Source organism: Aspergillus saccharolyticus (genome assembly GCF_003184585.1).
Source record: "Aspergillus saccharolyticus JOP 1030-1 unplaced genomic scaffold BP01scaffold_5, whole genome shotgun sequence".
NCBI lineage: Eukaryota > Fungi > Ascomycota > Eurotiomycetes > Eurotiales > Aspergillaceae > Aspergillus > Aspergillus saccharolyticus.
The window spans coordinates 922702-940871 of NW_020290615.1; the positions used below are offsets into that span (position 1 = coordinate 922702).

An 18170-nucleotide genomic window follows, 5' to 3' on the forward strand; every position below is an offset into this window, starting at 1 on the left:
GGCTAGGAATAATGGGAATACAGAGGCAAGACCCTTTTGGACAGCAAAGTCAAGCACGAATGGTCTTCTACTGACGCTTGATTTTTTTCTTACATGTAAGGCTATTGGTCTTGTCGGATCTTTGTTTGCAGCGGACCACTTCCCGGGGAGAGTTCTCATTGTTGTCCTTTGCTCGGCTGATGCCTTGTTTGAAAAAAGGGAGGACAAAGTTTCATACCCAAAATAGCCATGATGATGTGCGGTGTGGGAAAGGCTTTACTGTTACCACTGGGTTGGGACCCAATTTATCGTTTGAAAAGAGGCTTTAGTGGATACAGGCATCACTCGTTAGTACTAGACGTTGAAACTTGCATGGCTTGCACGAAATGAATGAGATAAGAGAATTATGGGCGATACTGGGCTTGTTAGAACATCTTCTAGCAATCTGGTCTCGTTCTCAGAAGGAACTCTCATCCAGGAACAACACGTTTGACAGATAAGGGACAAATATATGAGGGGCACACAGACATTCTAGACGGCAAGCTCAAATGGTTCACCCTCCAACGCCGTGTATACTGATGAGAGAGACGATTCCGAGTCCCAGCCTTGATCCTCCTCGGACTCCCTATGACACATTGGTGTTGACATCCATATGGGTGATAAGGTGTGATTAGCACTGCATGCCTCGAAGATTGAGTTCGGTGACTCTAGCGAGAAGTTCAGTGCCTTCTGTTCGGCAAAGGTGGTCTCCAACGGGAGGCTGGTCGCTCGGGGGATACGGGTTGAGTTAAGAGGAGATCGCGCACTGGACCTAGGATTTAGATGTTCGTTCGCGGGAACGAAAGCCTGCTCGTTAACAGAAAACGTCCGTGGCATTTTGTTGGGCTTCAGGAGCCCATGGCTAGAATTGACTTCCCGGCGCATATGTTCTGGGGTGTGGGATCGACTTGTGGGTAACCCCTGCTCTAAAGTCCCGGGTAGTTCCTGGGGTATTATCATTGTTGTTGGGACCGGGTGAGTCTCCATTAGAGAGTTGGACCAGAGGCTTGGGGCTAATCGGTGGAGAGCTTGGTCGCTTTTTTCTGCCGGGAAATACGAATTCCAGGTCGATCCGATGTCCAATCGCTGTGGAGCTGTCTGCTGTGTTTGATACAAGAGGTTCTGCACTTCAAGCTTTCTCTCTTCTGGTATTTTTGCCGAAGGCGCAAACCCAATGCGGTCTACCGTGAGACCTAAGTCAGCATCCTCCTTGGCCGACGCGGGACTAAGAGATAGGAGCAACCGTAGAACCTCAACGTGTCCGAAATAAGCGGCGTGACGGTAGGGGGGCCACCCCCTTTCATCACGCTTGTTGGCCAATGCACCTTGCTGAAGCAAGAGGTTCACCACCGGAAGATGCCCTCCCATTGCTGCAAGACACAACGGGGAATCCTCCTCTGCCATCTCTTCATAGGGCAGGTAGACGGGCGATCCTCGATCTAGTAAAATTTGAACGGCAGCAGCATGACCATATCGACAAGCCACGCAGAGTGCACGATCTCCCACAGAGTCGCGAGCTTTCAGAGATGCCCCCTTGTCACAAAGCAGGTTAAGCAGACCCATGGATCCATCAGCAGCAGCCACATGAATTGGTCTTCGCAGGTCAGGGCTCACACAGGCTTCTATATCAGCTCCAGAAATGATCAGCAATCTGGTGATATCCAAGCTATTAGACAAACAGGCGTAGTGAAGTGGCGTGAAGCCGGAATTGCAGCGAGTCTCTAGTGGCATGTTCTTGCGAATCAACTGCTCAACAACTTCGAATTGTCCGTTCATTGCTGCGAGGTGAAGAACTGTTCGACCGGCAATGTTTGTCTTCGCTAAAATGTTCTTCTTGAGGCTTAAGGTTTTCACGACCTCGCTGTGCCCGTTGAACGCGGCCCAGTGCAAAGCCGTCATTGAAGCATCGTCAACGGATCGTATCGAGGCTTTCCGCTTCAACAACAACAGGGTTGCGAAGAGTTGACCCGTAGCAGCCGCGCAGATAAGAGGTGTTCTGTGATCGTTTCCAGCTGCATCAATATTCGCTTTGTTGTCAAGAAGTATTTCAATGACCCTGAGATGACCACCCTCGCAAGCGTAATGGAGTGCTGTCATCATCATCCCGTCTTTCGCTTCCACGTCTGCGCCACCTGAAATCAGAAGGTGAACAATCGCTGCATCGCCTTGTTTGGCGGCAGCATGCAGCGCAGTTGTCTGACTGCCTGCTCGCGCATTGAGCTTAGCATGGCATGCGATCAACAGGCGTGTCGCATCAACATGGCCATAATAAGCTGCCAGCCAAAGGGCTGTCTGGCCATTAGAGTTTCGTACATCGATGTTTGAACACTCAGGTAGAAGTAGCTCCATGACGTTGCAGTGACCGCGGGAAGCCGCTAAATGTAAAGCTGTCGACCCGGATTTATCTGTGACATCTACTCTCGCATGTCTTTGAAGCAACAATTCCACCACTTCCTCATTTCCATTCTGAGAGGCGACGAGTAATGCTGTTCGGCGAGTGGTAAGATGACGGGCTTCAATATCATGGCCATTTTCGAGAAGCTGCGCAACATCTGCTTGAGACCCAGTCTGGGCCAATTTCACCAATAAAGGCGCAGCAGAGCTATCTGCTGAGGTCAAGTCGCTTATAGTTCGGATCTCCCTCCCATAGACCCGTCGCTCCGTGTGGTTGCGAGCCGGGAATGGTGCAGTTGTTGCAGACCAGCTAGGTCGTCTCAATTGACGTACGATGGACCGGATTCGCTCACGTCGGGAGCCCGTTGAACGAGATACCCGTGAAGAACCAGTCACATCTGATTGCCACCGGCGCGTCTGGGTTGAATTCACGTGGATGGGTTGTGGAGTGTATGAAATGCTCCGCTTGTGGCCGCCAGAGGGATTCATTGTTATGGGAGCCAGGCGGAGTGGAAGCGCCAGGCAGTTTCTTTTCAAAATCCGTGAGTCTGAGGCAGCCTCGCTCGCCCGTCGTTCGTATTGAGTGCTGCTGAGATGACAATCATCAGGACGAAAGGGAAGGATCATTGCCGTGGTCGCGAGAGCCTCTGGTGGCTGAAAAGGTTGAGTGCAGGGAAGGCCATTTCTCCCTACCTTATCGAATTCAGTTCGAGTGCTTATTGGGGCCGATGAGCGACGATCCATGCTGGCAGGCACTATGGGAGAGGATGTGTAGCCACTGACTGTCCGCCGGGCTGCACCGTCCTCGTAAAGCTTATGAATGGTACTGCGGTGGTTGGTTCGTCGCAATTGATGGAAGATCTGCTCTGAAGAGTTCTGACTTGGCTGGTTTCGCATTGATCGAGTCATTGATTCTTTTCTGCAGCAGCACAGAGAAAGAGAGGAGAAGCGGGCTGGTCTTGTCTCAGCCGAAACTCCATGGTTTTCACACATTATCTATCTTTTGCCATTTTCCTTGCGCATGTTCGGAACCCAACTGTGCAGCGTCATGGCCCGATGTGCCAAGTGTCAGCGCAGTTTGAATTTCCATTGTCCGGAAGAGCTTCCTTGACTGCAGAGCGACTTGCTCAGCTCAATCTAGAGTATTAGCTCGTACGTGGCCCAATCATGCAGCGGTGTGATGTCAGCATTTCTCGGTGAAGCAATTTTATATGCGTCGCTCGGAGATACCGTGATGAGACCTGCAGGAAGAGGAGGCAGACTGCTGCTTCTCTTAGATACGGATGAAGTGACCAGATTTATCCAGTCTCCGTACAGTGGTGTAGAGTACCTTTTAGAAAGGTATCTCGTATGTCTTTCTCCTCCGCCTCCTCCTCCTCTCCTGTTCTCCTCCTTTCTTCCTCCTCCTCCCTTTGCTGCTGCTGTTGCTGCTTCTGATACATATGGAAAAACCTCTCAGCTTTCTTTCCACTGACCGTTTCGGCGACTGTGAGAAAGGGTTCGTTTTTGTTCCACACTTCCGGGAGCATTGATGCCACTCTGGAACCGCTTGTTCAGACTACCGATCATCTTCGCAAAGGGATTCTGTATGTCCGGTGGTAGATGTCAAACCTTTTGTGTCCATTGGGTCCCATTCGGTTAAAGCGCCATACATATCAGGCCAGAATTCAGCTGGTACGAGAAGTGAGAGGTGCCTATGATCAGCACTACTATAGAGATCGCGCAGGTGGGTAGCGGGCCTTATCGATCCATTGTCAGCACCACTGCCTGTTATAGTCAGTTTTCTCTCCCATACCGAGCTGAAGGTACGTACTTCGTTTACGTATTTCGTATACGTACCTTGTACTCCGTACTGATCACCAAGAACACGGTCTCCGCTGGGCGGTCTCCTTTGTCGGCTCCCAAATTGCCAACCAGACCGACTAACTGACCTACCAAAGGCCTTCTCTTCGTACAGGCTGCTTGCCCAGGTACGCATTCAAATCAACACTGCTCATTGCCCATGCGAGATATATGTAGCAAGATGGGCAAGGTCTTCCAGGATAACCTTTAGACTAAAGGAAAAGAATGCGTAGCTGCCGACGGAGACCCCCAAGTACATATGAGTATGCTCGTTATCTACTGATCCTGATCATACAATCTACCTATCGTATAGGATAGCCAAAAGCTTTCACAGCTTCCATACAGCCCAGTCCTTCAACTCTAGTTCTTTGATGATCCCTCGCAGTGGACCCTGCAATTCCGTTCCCTCGGCCCACAGCTTAGGTCCTGCAATATAACTAATGAAGCCTTCCGGTCCAGACACAAGTATCAGGCTGTCTTGACCTGCTTTGCGTGACGACTTTTGAACGGAATTAGTAAAGTCCAGGATCGCCTGCTTGCCAATGGTACTGCCTTCTTCGTCGATAAAATAATCCACAGTCAACTGTCTAGGATATTGTGCTCGGAGAGCCTCCAGCTCGCGTACAACAAGTGAGCGACCCTGTTCATGTGACGGTGTAGTTAGAGCTGGACTAGCTGCTTGCAGAGTTGTACGACCGGAAAACCACGATCTGTGCGAAGCTGGGGGCACTGATCTGTCACTGATCCCTCCAGCACAGTCGTCTCGTTTCCGATTAGCCCAAAGGATATGAATTCTAGGTTTACGAGTCTCGTCTGTGCGACGAAGAAGGATATGTGCAGCTTGCAACGCTGGAGCGATTCCAGTTCCACCAGCAATGAAGAGTATGTGTTGTGTGCTCTGTGGGATCCCGCATTCGATCCTCGGACCGCGCACCTCAATAGGGGAACCAATGTCGAGGCCGTGAAGATAGCGCGAGACTTCGCCGTGAGGGTCTCGCCGGATAAAAAATCGCAAGCACTCGTCCTCGGCCTCGTCTGGCGAAGTGGAAGGGAGGGGGGTATAATCTCTTCCAATCTGCAGTTGGGGTTGTTTAAACATCACGCTCCAGATTCCCGTCATCCATGCTTCCTCGTAGACGACTTGATTACTTCCATCCACCTTCGGTGGCTGTAGAGTGAAAATGCTCCCGGACGGTGAGACGGGTTCTCGCGATACTAGATAGTACGGGGTGAATTGTGCTGGAGACAAGGTCGATGACCGGGATCCCTGCTCTGATCTAATCCATGCACCAATCCCGGCAGCAGCAGCAGTGACGAGGGCCAGCTGCACCCATCGACGTGATTTTGGCGGCGGCGGCGGCGAAGGAGGAGGAGGAGGAGGAGGAGATGGAGAAGGTGAAGACAATTGCGAGGAGGATGCGGAGGCAGAGGAAGAGATATGACTCTGGAAAATTCTCGTCACCCGACCGGAACTGATGGATAGTACATCATATCGGGGCGAGCCATGATGGTGAAATCGGACCTTCATGGGTAAAGGACAAGTGAGGAAGCTAGGAGGGAAGTAAAGAAGGAGAAGAAAAAGACGAAGCTATGAAAAGCGCAATAGATTAGTTGAATTAATTTCAGGGACCTGGAGATGATCCCTTGGCACTAATCCCGATTTGGGAACAGTACATTGTCCCACTCATTCATTCATTCATTCATTCATTCATTCATTCATCCATTCATCATCCATGCCTGTCCATCAATAAACAAACCCAACCCTCTCCCAGCTTCTCCTCAAAATTCTCCAGCTACATCAATCTCGTGCTGTTTCAGTACAAAACACTTCTTCTTTTCGGAGAGATTCAAACGTTCCGTATCCCCACGATTTTCTAGGATATTGGCATGGATACAGCCCGTGCCCCCGTCATTGTCCGCCATCATATCTCTCCCGCTTCGCCCGTTTCCCAAAAAACTCCCTACCACCATTGAGAGAAAGGCATGTCCCGTATACCTTTTTCTAACTCTCAAACGAGGTCGGACAATTATCAAGCGCCATCCCGGGACTCCCTTGAGCTCGCCTCGCTGGCGTCATCGCCTGATTCCGGTCCTCGATCGTCCTGTTCCTCCTCTCCTTCGGGCGTTTCATCTTCGCGCAAGCTCTCCCTAGACGATGAAGACCCTTTATCCAGCTCTCAATTGCACCCACAATCTCCATCTGGTCGGCCACGATCCGCACGTTCATACTCGGTGTCCTCTGCTTTTGACTTCGGGGCAACGCTCTTTCCCTTATCGCAGACCACCGGCGGATATGCCCCCTTGGGAGCTCCGTCCGCCTTGGACGGAGAGGCTGGCCTAGCGGATGGATCGTTGGAGCGAAACAAAACCTTGACCTACTTGAATGGTCTGTCTCTCGTTGTTGGACTGGTCATCGGCTCCGGCATCTTCTCCTCCCCGAGCCAGGTCAATGTCAATGCGGGTTCACCAGGCGCGTCGCTCATCGCTTGGGTAGTTGCTGGTTTGCTGGCATGGACCGGAGCGGCTAGTTATGCAGAGCTTGGTGGAGCTATCCCGCTGAATGGAGGTTCTCAGGTCTATCTCGCCAAGATCTTTGGAGAATTGGCGGGTTTTCTATTTACTTGGTGTGCTGTCCTTGTGCTGAAGCCCGGGAGTGCTGCCATTATTGCCATCATATTCGGAGAGTACGTCGTACGCGCAGTCGTGGGGGCCGAGGTCGAAACAATTAATCCGTGGATAAATAAGGCCGTCGCCTTTGGGGGACTCATGGTCGTGACCTTGTTGAATTGCATCTCTACACGGGTAGCCGCACGCATTGGTGACTTATTTATGTTTTTCAAGTTCGTTGCCTTGCTGGGGGTTACGATCATTGGCATAGTGGTAGCTATTACAGGCCTCTCCTCAACTGGAAGTGCCAATAAGGAGTGGAAAGCTGGCTGGTTTGAGGGTACGAAGATCGACGTTTCCGCATGGGCGTTGGCTTTGTACGCGGGTCTTTGGGCATTCGATGGCTGGGACAATGTATGTTTTCTCCCTTACATCTCTCCTTCGATTGTGGTCTTCTAATGCGGAGAAATCTAGACCAACTATGTCACCGGGGAATTCAAGAACCCCAATCGGGATCTCCCACGGGTGATTCACACAGCTATGCCGTTAGTTATTCTATCATACATCCTTGCCAACGTCGCCTATATCCTCGTGCTGCCCCAAGCGACAATTGAAGCGAGCAACACCATCGCTGTGCAATTCGGTGATAAAGTCTTTGGTCATGTTGGTGCTCTTATTTTCGCACTGGTCGTATCTGCAAGTTGTTTCGGCGCCTTAAATGCCACGACCTTTACTAGTGGACGTTTGGTTTACGCGGCCGGAAAAGAGGGCTATCTACCTGAAGTCTTTGGTACTTTATGGACCCACGACACTACCTCCACCAGTCGCCTCCAACAAAGGTCTTGGTACAGCAAGTCGCTTTCCCAGCTATGCGGCACCGGCATGCGGATCGGATACACACCCATCAATGCGATGGCCCTAAACAGTGCCCTTACTGTGATTTATATTGTTGTTGGCGAGTTCAAAACGCTCGTCACATTCTATGGAGTCGCCGGTTACACCTTCTATTTCCTCACCGTCCTAGGCCTGATCGTGCTTCGAGTGCGCGAGCCTTACTTGCAAAGACCCTATAAAACTTGGATTTCAACTCCGATCATCTTCTGCTGCGTGAGTCTATTCTTGCTCAGCCGTGCCGTTATTGCGGAACCTCTGCAGACCTTGATCGTGGTCGCTTTTATCATCGCTGGCGTTCCAGTCTACTATTGGCGCATCTACAAACGCGATGGACAAAAGGCGTTACCAAGCTGGAAGTTCTGGCAACGATCCGTTCGGTGATTGTCTTCACTTCACGAACAACAGATCTTCTTCTTAAATGCCCGACCTCAATACCATTACCTTATGCGTTGTAAACTTGTTGTTCACTTCGCTTTTGGTTGTTTATTATGTTAGAGGTACGCATCAGATGAGGGAGGGCTATGTAAAGCCTCTATGACATGATGATACCCATTCGCATTATCCGGGTGCATTTTGTGACGGATGACGAGAGATCTCACTTTCCTCTTGATAATAATCATTACACGATGGTTGCTTGACCCTGAGTTCGGAGTCGGATGGGCATTTTTCCGCAGAGAAAGCGAGACGAGTTTCATTATTAGGCCCGATGGCTTCTTTCATTGTTTCATGCATTACCATTAGATACGAAACATGGGCGCATAAGGATGCATCAACATGCTGACCAAGCGTACCACATAGCTACATAATTTTATCTAATGAAAGAATATAATATCTATGCCTCGATATACGAATACTTTGTGGCCGGATCACCGCACTCTCCGAGCCCATGCCGTGACCAGTCCGTCCCATACCGCTGCTCGTAACAAGACGGCAGGACTGTCCTCCGTGAAAGAAGCTGACTGTACATCCTGTCTCAAGGCGAAGAAGTGCAAGTTGGACCGACTCTGCTCATCCGACGAGAGATTGATTCGGGTTGAAATGACCGTCCTCTCGTTGGTGAATACCTTCAGCACACTAGCATCTCAAAATGCATGGATCCGAAGCATCTATTGCTGTAGCTCGCTCGCCTTATTCAGTCTGCACTGAGAATAGAGTAAGAGGTGCACTTTCTGGGTCATGGTCTATCTCAGAATCGATAGGTGACGGACGCGGAATGATAAAGGTCTCTCGGTGTGCGTCCCATAGCAAGGTAGTACGACATTGAGCGTCTATGCTGAACGTCAGTAAACAGGCGCGAAGAAGTACAAACTTGTCAAGACAATGTATTGCCATACCATCTCCATGTTTAATGTAAACTCCAACTTCCGCAGCACTTGTTGACCGTCATGTCGGCTTGAAGTTCCCCCCTACATGTCCTTGTAACCAAGCAGGGCTCTGGTGGTGCTGCCTGGTCGCCTAAGTCCTGCAAAGGAAGATCGGCCAGGTGGTCTCTATTTGCCTGGCCTCTAAGCTTCTCGAGTATGACGTCCGGGTCTTATCCCCAGGGTTCGAATGGTAAATGTCCCTCTAGAGTCAGCTTCCGACTTGATAGACGTGATAGCAGGGAGCTCCGAGCAACGTGCGCGCACCGCGCGGTGCAGCGTCATCACGTTCACAGCTCGAAGAATAGAAAGGGCCCCACTGCAGCCTTGCAGATGTCGAATGCTGTCGGGAAGGCTGTCTTTTGTAATCCAGCAGTAGACGACGTGTTGTGCGGCGACTGGATCCCAGAACGATCGGGCCGCGTATTCATAGCCATGGTCAAAAATCCCCGAAAACGCGGACTAAGCAAGCGACTGTTCCTGCGTCTTCCTTGTTGAAGAAGCTTCGATCAACATCCATAGATGTGCTCGAGCTGCTCTTTTACGCGGCTTGCCTTGCGTTGAAAGACCCTCAGCCCCCATTATAAGGAAATGGTGGGTCCGGTGCCTATTGTCCGGCAATGAGACAGTGTTGGCGGCGACCTCCCAATTCACCCCAAAGGTCTCCCGACCATCGCGAGGGATGAGATTGAAGTTCAATGCGAACTAAAGAGCCTGCATAACTTCATTCTCGCAGATCACTGGGTTAATTGAGTACACAAAAACAGTCGGGGTCTCACCCGCGATGCCGCAAGAAATGAACCCACACAGGGTTGACATGCTTATGGCTCTCGTGTGCTGCGATATAAATGACCATTGAGCAATGAAAGGGTCTCTACAGCCTGTCACGATATGCTGATCAGGGGGCCCTGCTACGTTTGGATTGCAATCGAGTCGCTACCATATTGTAACTCATCGTTTGAAGTTGCGAGACTGACCGATTCGGAGCTAACCACATAGGCCAGCGTATAATGGATGGGCCACTGAGTGGTATATCGCGATGGGGCCCCCGGGATCACCCTGGATCGTACTAGGTCTTCGACGACCTGTGAAAAGACCGCAGGATCATATTTAGTAGAGGGAGCTAGACACGGCTTCGCGCTCTGTTTCCAGGCAAGCAGATCCGACGAAACACAGCGCGCCCACGAAACATTGCCCCAACCATTTCTTTGTGCGTTCCATTGAAATAAGAGATGTTAAAGATCAGTAGCGGGATCGTGTGCTAGTCCACATGGATCATTCAGCCATCCACGAGGCGCTGTGATGTGGTACAACGGGCGCCGCTGTTTAGATTGATCAGTGCATAAGTCTTGCTTAGTCCAGCCACGGTCTTCTTGTTCAGGACTTTGAGAGTCTGACAGGGACGAAGGGCAATGCATGACCGATCGAATACATACTATGCTGGTTCGAACGAGGGATAGGATCGTTATTGCGTGTAGTAGCACCGTCTATTTGCCAGGTGATAGTTTGAGAGTTGGTACTTAGTCAATAAAATTGCGTAGGTTCACCAACTTCCGGCGGATCCTTGGGAAAACTCGTCATCATCCTCCGTCAGTTATTCCCTAAGTATGTGGTGAAGTTCTAGCCGGCTGTACTATCCGGCCGACAGTGCTTGTTATTCGTACAGTCTATTCTATTCGAATGCAGAACCTAGAGTGACAGAACACTCTGCCATACCTTTTTTAGCATATTGCGAGCTCCACATACCCCCGCCTCCTTTATCTCTCTCTCCCTCTCTCTGTGTGTATGTGCAGGTGTCAGTGTTGCACCGTCATCGCCGAGAGATAGATATGGTGTCAAGCATCATATGATCCTCTGCCTGGCCATTACTAAAGTTTAGGTTTTGATGCGCCACCAGCTCTTCGTAGCGCAAGCAAGCATGGATTATTAGTGTCTCATTCGATAAGGTGATGGCTGAAGTACCGTTGATCAGATAGACGATAGTGATATGCAATCTTCATGAGGCTATTGTGGCGCCCAAGCATCGCTAGTTGCATGAATAGAGTTCAAGAGTGCCTTATATTTGTCCATGAAAGGATGATTTCCCCCGCGAAGTATATTGAACAAAAGCAGATAGTCTCCTGTAAGGGATTTGGAGAATGCGCCCTCATTGACCGTATGAGAACCGGAGAGCTGCATGTTTGGCATAGCTCCCGCAGGGGGTGGCACCGTGATGCCCTTGGCAAGAGGCATTCGGACATTGTACAATACACTGATGGCGCCAACTACAATGTCATAAAGTTTTTCGACCTACTTTGGTCAAAATCTGAGGGGGAAAGGAAAATGGGAAAAAACATACCAGGCCTATTCCGTGAGCCTCCATGGAGCTCAAACGAAGTGCTCGACATATATCTAATGTCTCCTGTGCAAGCGTTACAGCGAAGTCGAGACAGAGCTCACGGTGTTCGGGCATAGGCTGTAAAAGTCCATGAGTGGAACAAAGGACCCATATGCGATTTTGAAGCCACTTTTTGGTAATAAAAACATCAGCACATTGTGTTTCCCTAAGACCGATCGCAAGGCGGTTTTGGTCACCCCTGTGAGTTAACTTGGACCGTTCGAACCAGTCGTGACCTTTGCATAGCTCAGACTCGTTCAAACGGTCAAGGTTTTGATGGATCACCAACGCCTTTGCTGCCGTGAGCTGTTCGCAGTAACCGGCTTGGATACTGCACTGTTGATTCCAGCAATCGACGACATCCTCGTCAATGGCGTCAAACAATTCCATCAAGCGGGCCAGCCCCATCATCCCTTCCGCATCCTTTTCATTGTGAACAATAATACCAGATACCAAACTGTGGGTGGCCGTATGAATGAAGTCGTGGACAGGCCGCATACTAAAGCCTGGTCTACCCCAAAAGGTAATGGGGTGTCTCCGTTGCAATGCATAGGCTCTTTACAGGGCGGAAATTAATTAGCATGCGACTCAAGTCTACCTAGCAGGGGCAGGTAGCCTACCTTTCGGTGATTGATAAGACAAGATACGTTCGCAATTTTTGACCTTTCTCTTCGCTAGGCAGGTCTTGATATGAATCTGGATTATTGAGGCCCATTGTAGCCGCAAGGTCCAAAGCCTCTCGCAGGCGAAGCCAAGCGGCGTTATGCTGGTTGCTACCAAAAAGACAACCAAATAGATAGAAGCTAGTTAGGACCGCCTCGATGGTGGGATGCTCACCAAAGTCGGAACAGCTCCGCATTTTGGTCGCTTCATGCATCATTAATCTCGCCTGATTCGCCCGGGACGAGGATGTTGGACGCTCCTGTATCTCGATTGGTTGCGTGAGAGAAAAAGCACACAGCGCTAATAACATTGAGCCAAATTGGGGGTTCCTCCGGTGCTCCTGCGCCATCAACCGGATGAAAAGAGCCGAGCGATTCAGAACGGGTAGAGTAGGATGGAGACGGTCAAAATATATGTCAATCCACGGGATCATGTTTGCTTCAACAATCGATGCAGGCCACACCATTTGCGAATGGCTGGATACTGGGGGTTCAACATCCACTTTCGACACCGTAACGCATGGAGTAGCTATGTTCTGCGTCTGCAGGCCTGTTGAAGTCGAATTGGCCTCAATGATTGAGGGGAGTGTCGTTTTTAAGAGGATGTTGTTCCCCGGAAAGTCAAAAACAGGCAGCTGAGCATCCAGGGTATCTGGAAGCCAGTACTCAACATCGTTGCGCTCGTTCCAGGAAATCCCGCCATTACTCTGCGGGTCTGAAGCATCCGTACTCCAATTTGGTTGAATGGCTGGGGTTACACCTGAAGAAGCGAGCTCTAACGGTACTGGAGATTCTCCCGAAATGGGCCAAGATGGTGTCCGGATGACCTCAGATCCCTGATTGTCTCTACATGCTGGATTTTGGGGGTAAGGAAAAGCATTTGGAAATGTATTTGGAGTTACCTGAGCCCCGGGGTTGTTCAATGAAAGGTTATTTTGTTGCTGCCGGATCTGTGATACTCGGCTTCGTTTCCGGAACACAATAGGTTAGAGATGAACATTCGATTGGAAAAGGGTCAACAAGACTCAATGGGTGGATTCACTCACTGGCCAGTGGGGCCTCTTTTTTTCTGGGGTTGAAAAAAAGTGCATTCAAAACCCATAGACACACATGCTCGACATGGTTGCGACAAGCTGCACTGTTGTCGCCGAGCCGGATCAAATTAGCTGTGAGTCTCCACAAATGGGGGCGGGCCAGAAGAGCTGCAAAGCACATAAATGGGAGGGGATGGGATTAAGGAAGGATGAAAGGAAGCAAGGGCAGGGGGGATCGCATACCTTGATTTTCCTAAATTTGCACTGATCGCACGCACGCTTCGCAACAGCTCCCAATGCTTTTCTTCGGGAATCAGTGCGGATGGGGCCAGTCACAGACGAGGACGGCGACGATGATGTTGCGGCAGCATCCAAGCGTGGTGGGTTCATGATTGTGGCATATTCACAACGTTAATCTGTATTATCTATCACAGGGAGCAGGATGTAAAACGTCCCTCAGACAATTACGGCTAAGCAAGCAGACAGGCAGATAAGCAGGCAGATACTGTAAGCAGTAGACAAGTGAGAATGGGATTGGAGAGGGAACGAATGAATCTGGCTGGGGTGGTTGGTTCGGACACTAAGGGCGTAGGGCGGAGTTTATGTGATCGGCTTGCCGGCTCGCACCCGACTAGAAAACTAATAACTTATTATTAGCTTATAGTATAAGGATAATTCGAAATCTAACCAAAACTTGATTATTCTATCTATCTTACCGAATTACCAGCTCTATATAGGTGGAAGGCTACTACAGGCCGAATAGATACAATATACAGCCTATAAGAGTAGGGCTCCACTAAGTACAACAGGTGTGTGATATAAATCTTTGTAAAAGTTTACTACAATATATTAATCACTAATACAGGTTGTTCTTAAGGATTTGGAAAATCCATAGATTTATTATCAAGCTACAAGCTACATACTTATAAATTATTGTATAAAGGCCTCTTCCCGCGCTCTCCGAAGGCCAGCTCTTTGCTATATTTCCAATGTAAGGTGATCAAGAGTGGATATAGGGGCTAACCCCGTAGGCAGGGGGTACCCTCTAACGTAATCGGTAAGCGATTGGGCACTGCAAGTGAGTGGGCAGGCCTGTATTGCATAAAAACCGACTCTTAAGAACTCAACCATTTGAGTTCTAATATAGAAGAAACTTGCAACTTAGCTTATTCTTTCTATTCTAAACTCTATCTTAGATAATCAGCTTCTCAATATCTTTTTTATATAGGTACAATAAAGTGTGTATTAGATTCAGATGATCAAGGTAATATAGATATCATAAAATATAACAAGCTCTAGAGACTCTTAAAACATCAAAGTATATTCTCTTTATACTCTTCTATACTATATACCAGTCTGATAACTATTGAACATGTGGTTGTCAAGATATAATAGTTTAAAAGAAGGCTGTTTAATATGCAATACAGGCTTGCCCATCCGCTTGCGATGCCCACTCGCTTACCGATTATGTTAAATCTACTCCGTAGTTACTCATGATGGTCGACTAGTGAGGGTTGTAGCTGCAGTGTTCGAAGTACCTTGACTGGAAGGCGTGTCGGTCTCTCTTTATTCCGGCTCCGCCCGCACCTTTTACAAGACTGAATACAAAGTTGCAAGACGTTGATGCCAGTCTACGAGGTTTCGTCAGTCGGTCACGAGCTATGCAGCTAAGCTGCGGGGTCAAACAATCAGCTGAGAATGTGTTTAGTTCTAACACCTCGTCCATTGAACACTTGCTGGAAAGGATCAACATGGAGGCTTTGGGATTTGCACTTGCAATTCTTCCGTTTCTCATCAATCAGCTCGACAAAATATGTTCAAGGCCTCGAGAAACTCAACGGCTTCCGAGCAAAACGCTACCTCCGCGAAATAGAAAGTCACTCGGCGAATCTCGGTACACAGCGGGCAATCTTCATCAATACCCTTGAGCAATGCCTGGATGGCGTTAAGGAGTATTGGGACGGCTTGACAAGACTATTCCAGAATCCATTAGGAGATGTGTGGAAGGATCCGGTGCTGGACTTAAAAGTTCAAGAAAAGCTGGGACGGAATTATCGCCCTTTCGTTAAAGAGGCATTGAGGTTTCCGGATTGTTGTGACTACAGGTTGCGTCACCTAAAACCAGTAGTACGGAGTCAACTGTAGTACGTATTTTTGCGGCCCGGGAAAGAGGAAAAGCTGAGCCTGAGCGTCTACGGACTTATGGTAGTACGGAGTACTATCCGTCACCTGCGACCGTGGGGTTCCTTCCCCCGCCCCCCAAAAGAAAACTCCGGACCCCACTTATCAATTGTTGTGGGATGTCAATTGAAAGGGTGACATACTCCGTACTGAGTGAAGGTAATTAATTATATTGTACTGTATATACAGTACAGCTCTCCGCTCTCTTTCCGTACTAATCCTTCCCGCCTCCCCGCGTTCTTATCGCATGGTGTTGGTTACCCTAGTATGCCCGACATAGTATAAAAACCACCAGGACATTCTGTCTTCCCTTAGCCTTCCTGCTAGTTGATCAGTGCCTGGGTCGATCGCCGAATTCTATCTAGCAAGATAACCACCAGATCAATTTTGTTCGATTGTCTGTCAACTATGGGAAGCATCCAACGATGGGAACAAATCGTCGCTAAGAAGCGTTCTCTGCGAGATCAAAAGTTAGAACCGTATATTATCGCGAACAAGGATCAACAACGCGCTCCTCAGGTGCATCGAGTGCATGAGCGTACCTGCCTGCACAAAGCTTCAGTCATTCAGGAGATAACAGACATTGATAATATCCCGAAGTTGGTTGAGCAATTGAAGTCTGGGCAGATTAGTGCGGAGCAAACAACCCTAGCCTACATCAAAAGGTACACCGCCTTGATGCTGGAGATAATTGGCTTATATGCTGACAATGTATTCTTCCACATCCAGAGCTGTGCTGGCACATCAGCTGGTGAGCATCAATGTAAAACACATGTGGTGTATTTGATCGTGTATCACTCATGAGAAGCATCCCTTTAGACAAATTGCCTCACAGAGGTCGTATTCGAGAAAGCGCTGACGCAGGCCAGAGACTTGGATAGGGAATTTCAACGGACTGGCAAAGTCAGGGGTCCATTGCACGGCGTTCCGGTCACACTCAAGGATCAATTCAACATCAAAGGTGTCGATAGTACATTGGGCTACGTGGGCCGCTCTTTTGCGCCTGCTGCGGAGGATGCAATTCTGGTTCAGCTTCTGAGGAATATGGGTGCGGTAGTGTTGGCCAAGACCAACCTACCGCAGAGCATCATGGTGACACTCCCGCCTACTTCGAACTACTATCCAGGAAACTAATACCTTCGACAGTGGGCTGAAACCGAGAATCCCTTATGGGGACTTACAACCAACCCACGAGACCCGTCACTTACGCCGGGTGGCTCCACTGGAGGTGAAGCTGTGCTACTGGCACTGCGCGGTTCTATCTTAGGGTTTGGGACCGATATTGGTGGCAGTGTTAGAATTCCGCAGAGTCTCATGGGGCTGTATGGCTTGAAACCCAGTGTAAGGCGGATCTTAAGCCACGGTGAAGATGAGACTAACCTCACCCCAGAGTAGCAGGCTTCCTTACCACGGAGTTCCCGTTTCGACTGAAGGGCAGGAGCACGTTCCTTCATCCATTGGCCCCATGGGAAGAGACTTATCTTCACTATGCTATGTAAGCCGAGCGTTAATCACTGCTAAACCATGGGTATTTGATCCGAATTGTCCACCACTTCCTTGGAATGAGGATGCCTTCCGACGGATACAAAGTCGACCTATGGTCATTGGTCTCATCGCCGATGATGGGGTCGTGAAAGTTCATCCACCTATCGAACGAGCTCTCCGTGAACTTTCGGCCACGTTAGAGGCACACGGCCACGAACTGGTACCCTGGGACGCTTCGGACCATCTGGAGTATATCAATCTCATGGACTTATTCTACACCGTCGATGGAGGTGAGGACATCCGTCGCGATGTCGGTGTAGCGGGAGAGCCCTATCTTCCCCACGTTGAAGCCCTTGTGAACCGCGGCCAGGCCATCTCTGTCTATGATTATTGGCAGCTCAATAAGAGAAAGGCGACACTGCAAAAGCGATATCTCGACAAGTGGAATGCGACCTTAGCCCCCTCGGGTAAGCACGTCGACATACTTCTCGCTCCGACAACCCCTCACCCTGCTATCCCTCACCGAAGTTTACGGTGGGTTGGGTACACTAAGATTTGGAACTTTCTCGATTATCCAGCTGTCACATTCCCTGTAGATCGAGTCAGAGCCGAAAAGGATGTGCTACCAACTGATTACCAGCCAAGAAATGAGCTTGATGCATGGAATTGGGGATTGTACGATCGTAAAGCCATGGATGGTCATCCTATTAATCTCCAGGTGATTGGGCGGAAACTGGAAGAGGAGGTGGTACTTGGCGCAGCGAGCGTTGTCGAAGCGCTGTGGAGACGTGTATCGAAGTGTAATTAATCGAGAATCCACGATAACCTTTGACTGTCAAACTAGGTCAACCCATTTTAACATTATCCCCACCTCTTATCAGCACTGTCTCCAACCAAGAGTCGTAACAATCGGGGGGCAATTGGGGTCGAGCCTAGTTAAGATTGGAGGCGGTCATGAGAGAGGGAGGGGAGAGAAACAATCTGGAAGGAGAAAGTGGGGGTAGAAACGAATGAAGAGCAAGCAATTCAATTGGGACATGAGCAGTACGGGGTACACCTCAATACATTGTATGATATCGGAGTATACCAGGTACAAGTACTCTGATCTTGATGTGAATAATAAAAGTCCGGGTACTTTTTTCCAAAAAAAGAACGAATGTAAAAGAAAAATCATATATGTACCTAGTAGTAGTAGGAAGGGGAACGATAAGAATCTCTACTAGTACCGGAAAGACAGGTTTAGGCTTATCTAACTTACTGGGAATTTAATCGTTATCAAAGAGTAATTGTGTAGTATTCATCATGGCTTCTTGTC

The 18170-nt window shown here is 49.2% G+C and overlaps 3 protein-coding genes across 3 annotated transcripts; 1 reads left to right on the top strand and 2 right to left on the bottom strand.

The window, feature by feature from the left end:
* Window positions 1–227: 227 nt before the first annotated feature.
* On the bottom strand, window positions 228–1084 carry BP01DRAFT_354123 (ankyrin repeat protein). Its single transcript, XM_025574359.1, has 2 exons — window positions 508–1084; window positions 228–395 (listed from the first exon to the last, which is right to left on the bottom strand). The coding sequence occupies exon 1, from the start codon at window positions 976–978 to the stop codon at window positions 511–513; it is 468 nt and encodes a 155-aa protein (XP_025434257.1). The 5' UTR covers window positions 979–1084; the 3' UTR covers window positions 228–395; window positions 508–510.
* A 3406-nt stretch (window positions 1085–4490) lies between these two features.
* BP01DRAFT_354124 (cytochrome b5 reductase family protein) lies at window positions 4491–5834 on the bottom strand. The gene has a single exon (XM_025574360.1). The coding sequence runs from the start codon at window positions 5780–5782 to the stop codon at window positions 4583–4585; it is 1200 nt and encodes a 399-aa protein (XP_025434258.1). The 5' UTR covers window positions 5783–5834; the 3' UTR covers window positions 4491–4582.
* Window positions 5835–5986: 152 nt separating this feature from the next.
* On the top strand, window positions 5987–17678 carry BP01DRAFT_334925 (amino acid/polyamine transporter). Its single transcript, XM_025573179.1, has 7 exons — window positions 5987–7275; window positions 7336–8096; window positions 15736–16035; window positions 16100–16121; window positions 16190–16462; window positions 16517–16711; window positions 16761–17678. The coding sequence occupies exons 1-7, from the start codon at window positions 6238–6240 to the stop codon at window positions 17661–17663; spliced, it is 3492 nt and encodes a 1163-aa protein (XP_025434259.1). The 5' UTR covers window positions 5987–6237; the 3' UTR covers window positions 17664–17678.
* The last annotated feature ends 492 nt before the right edge of the window (window positions 17679–18170 follow it).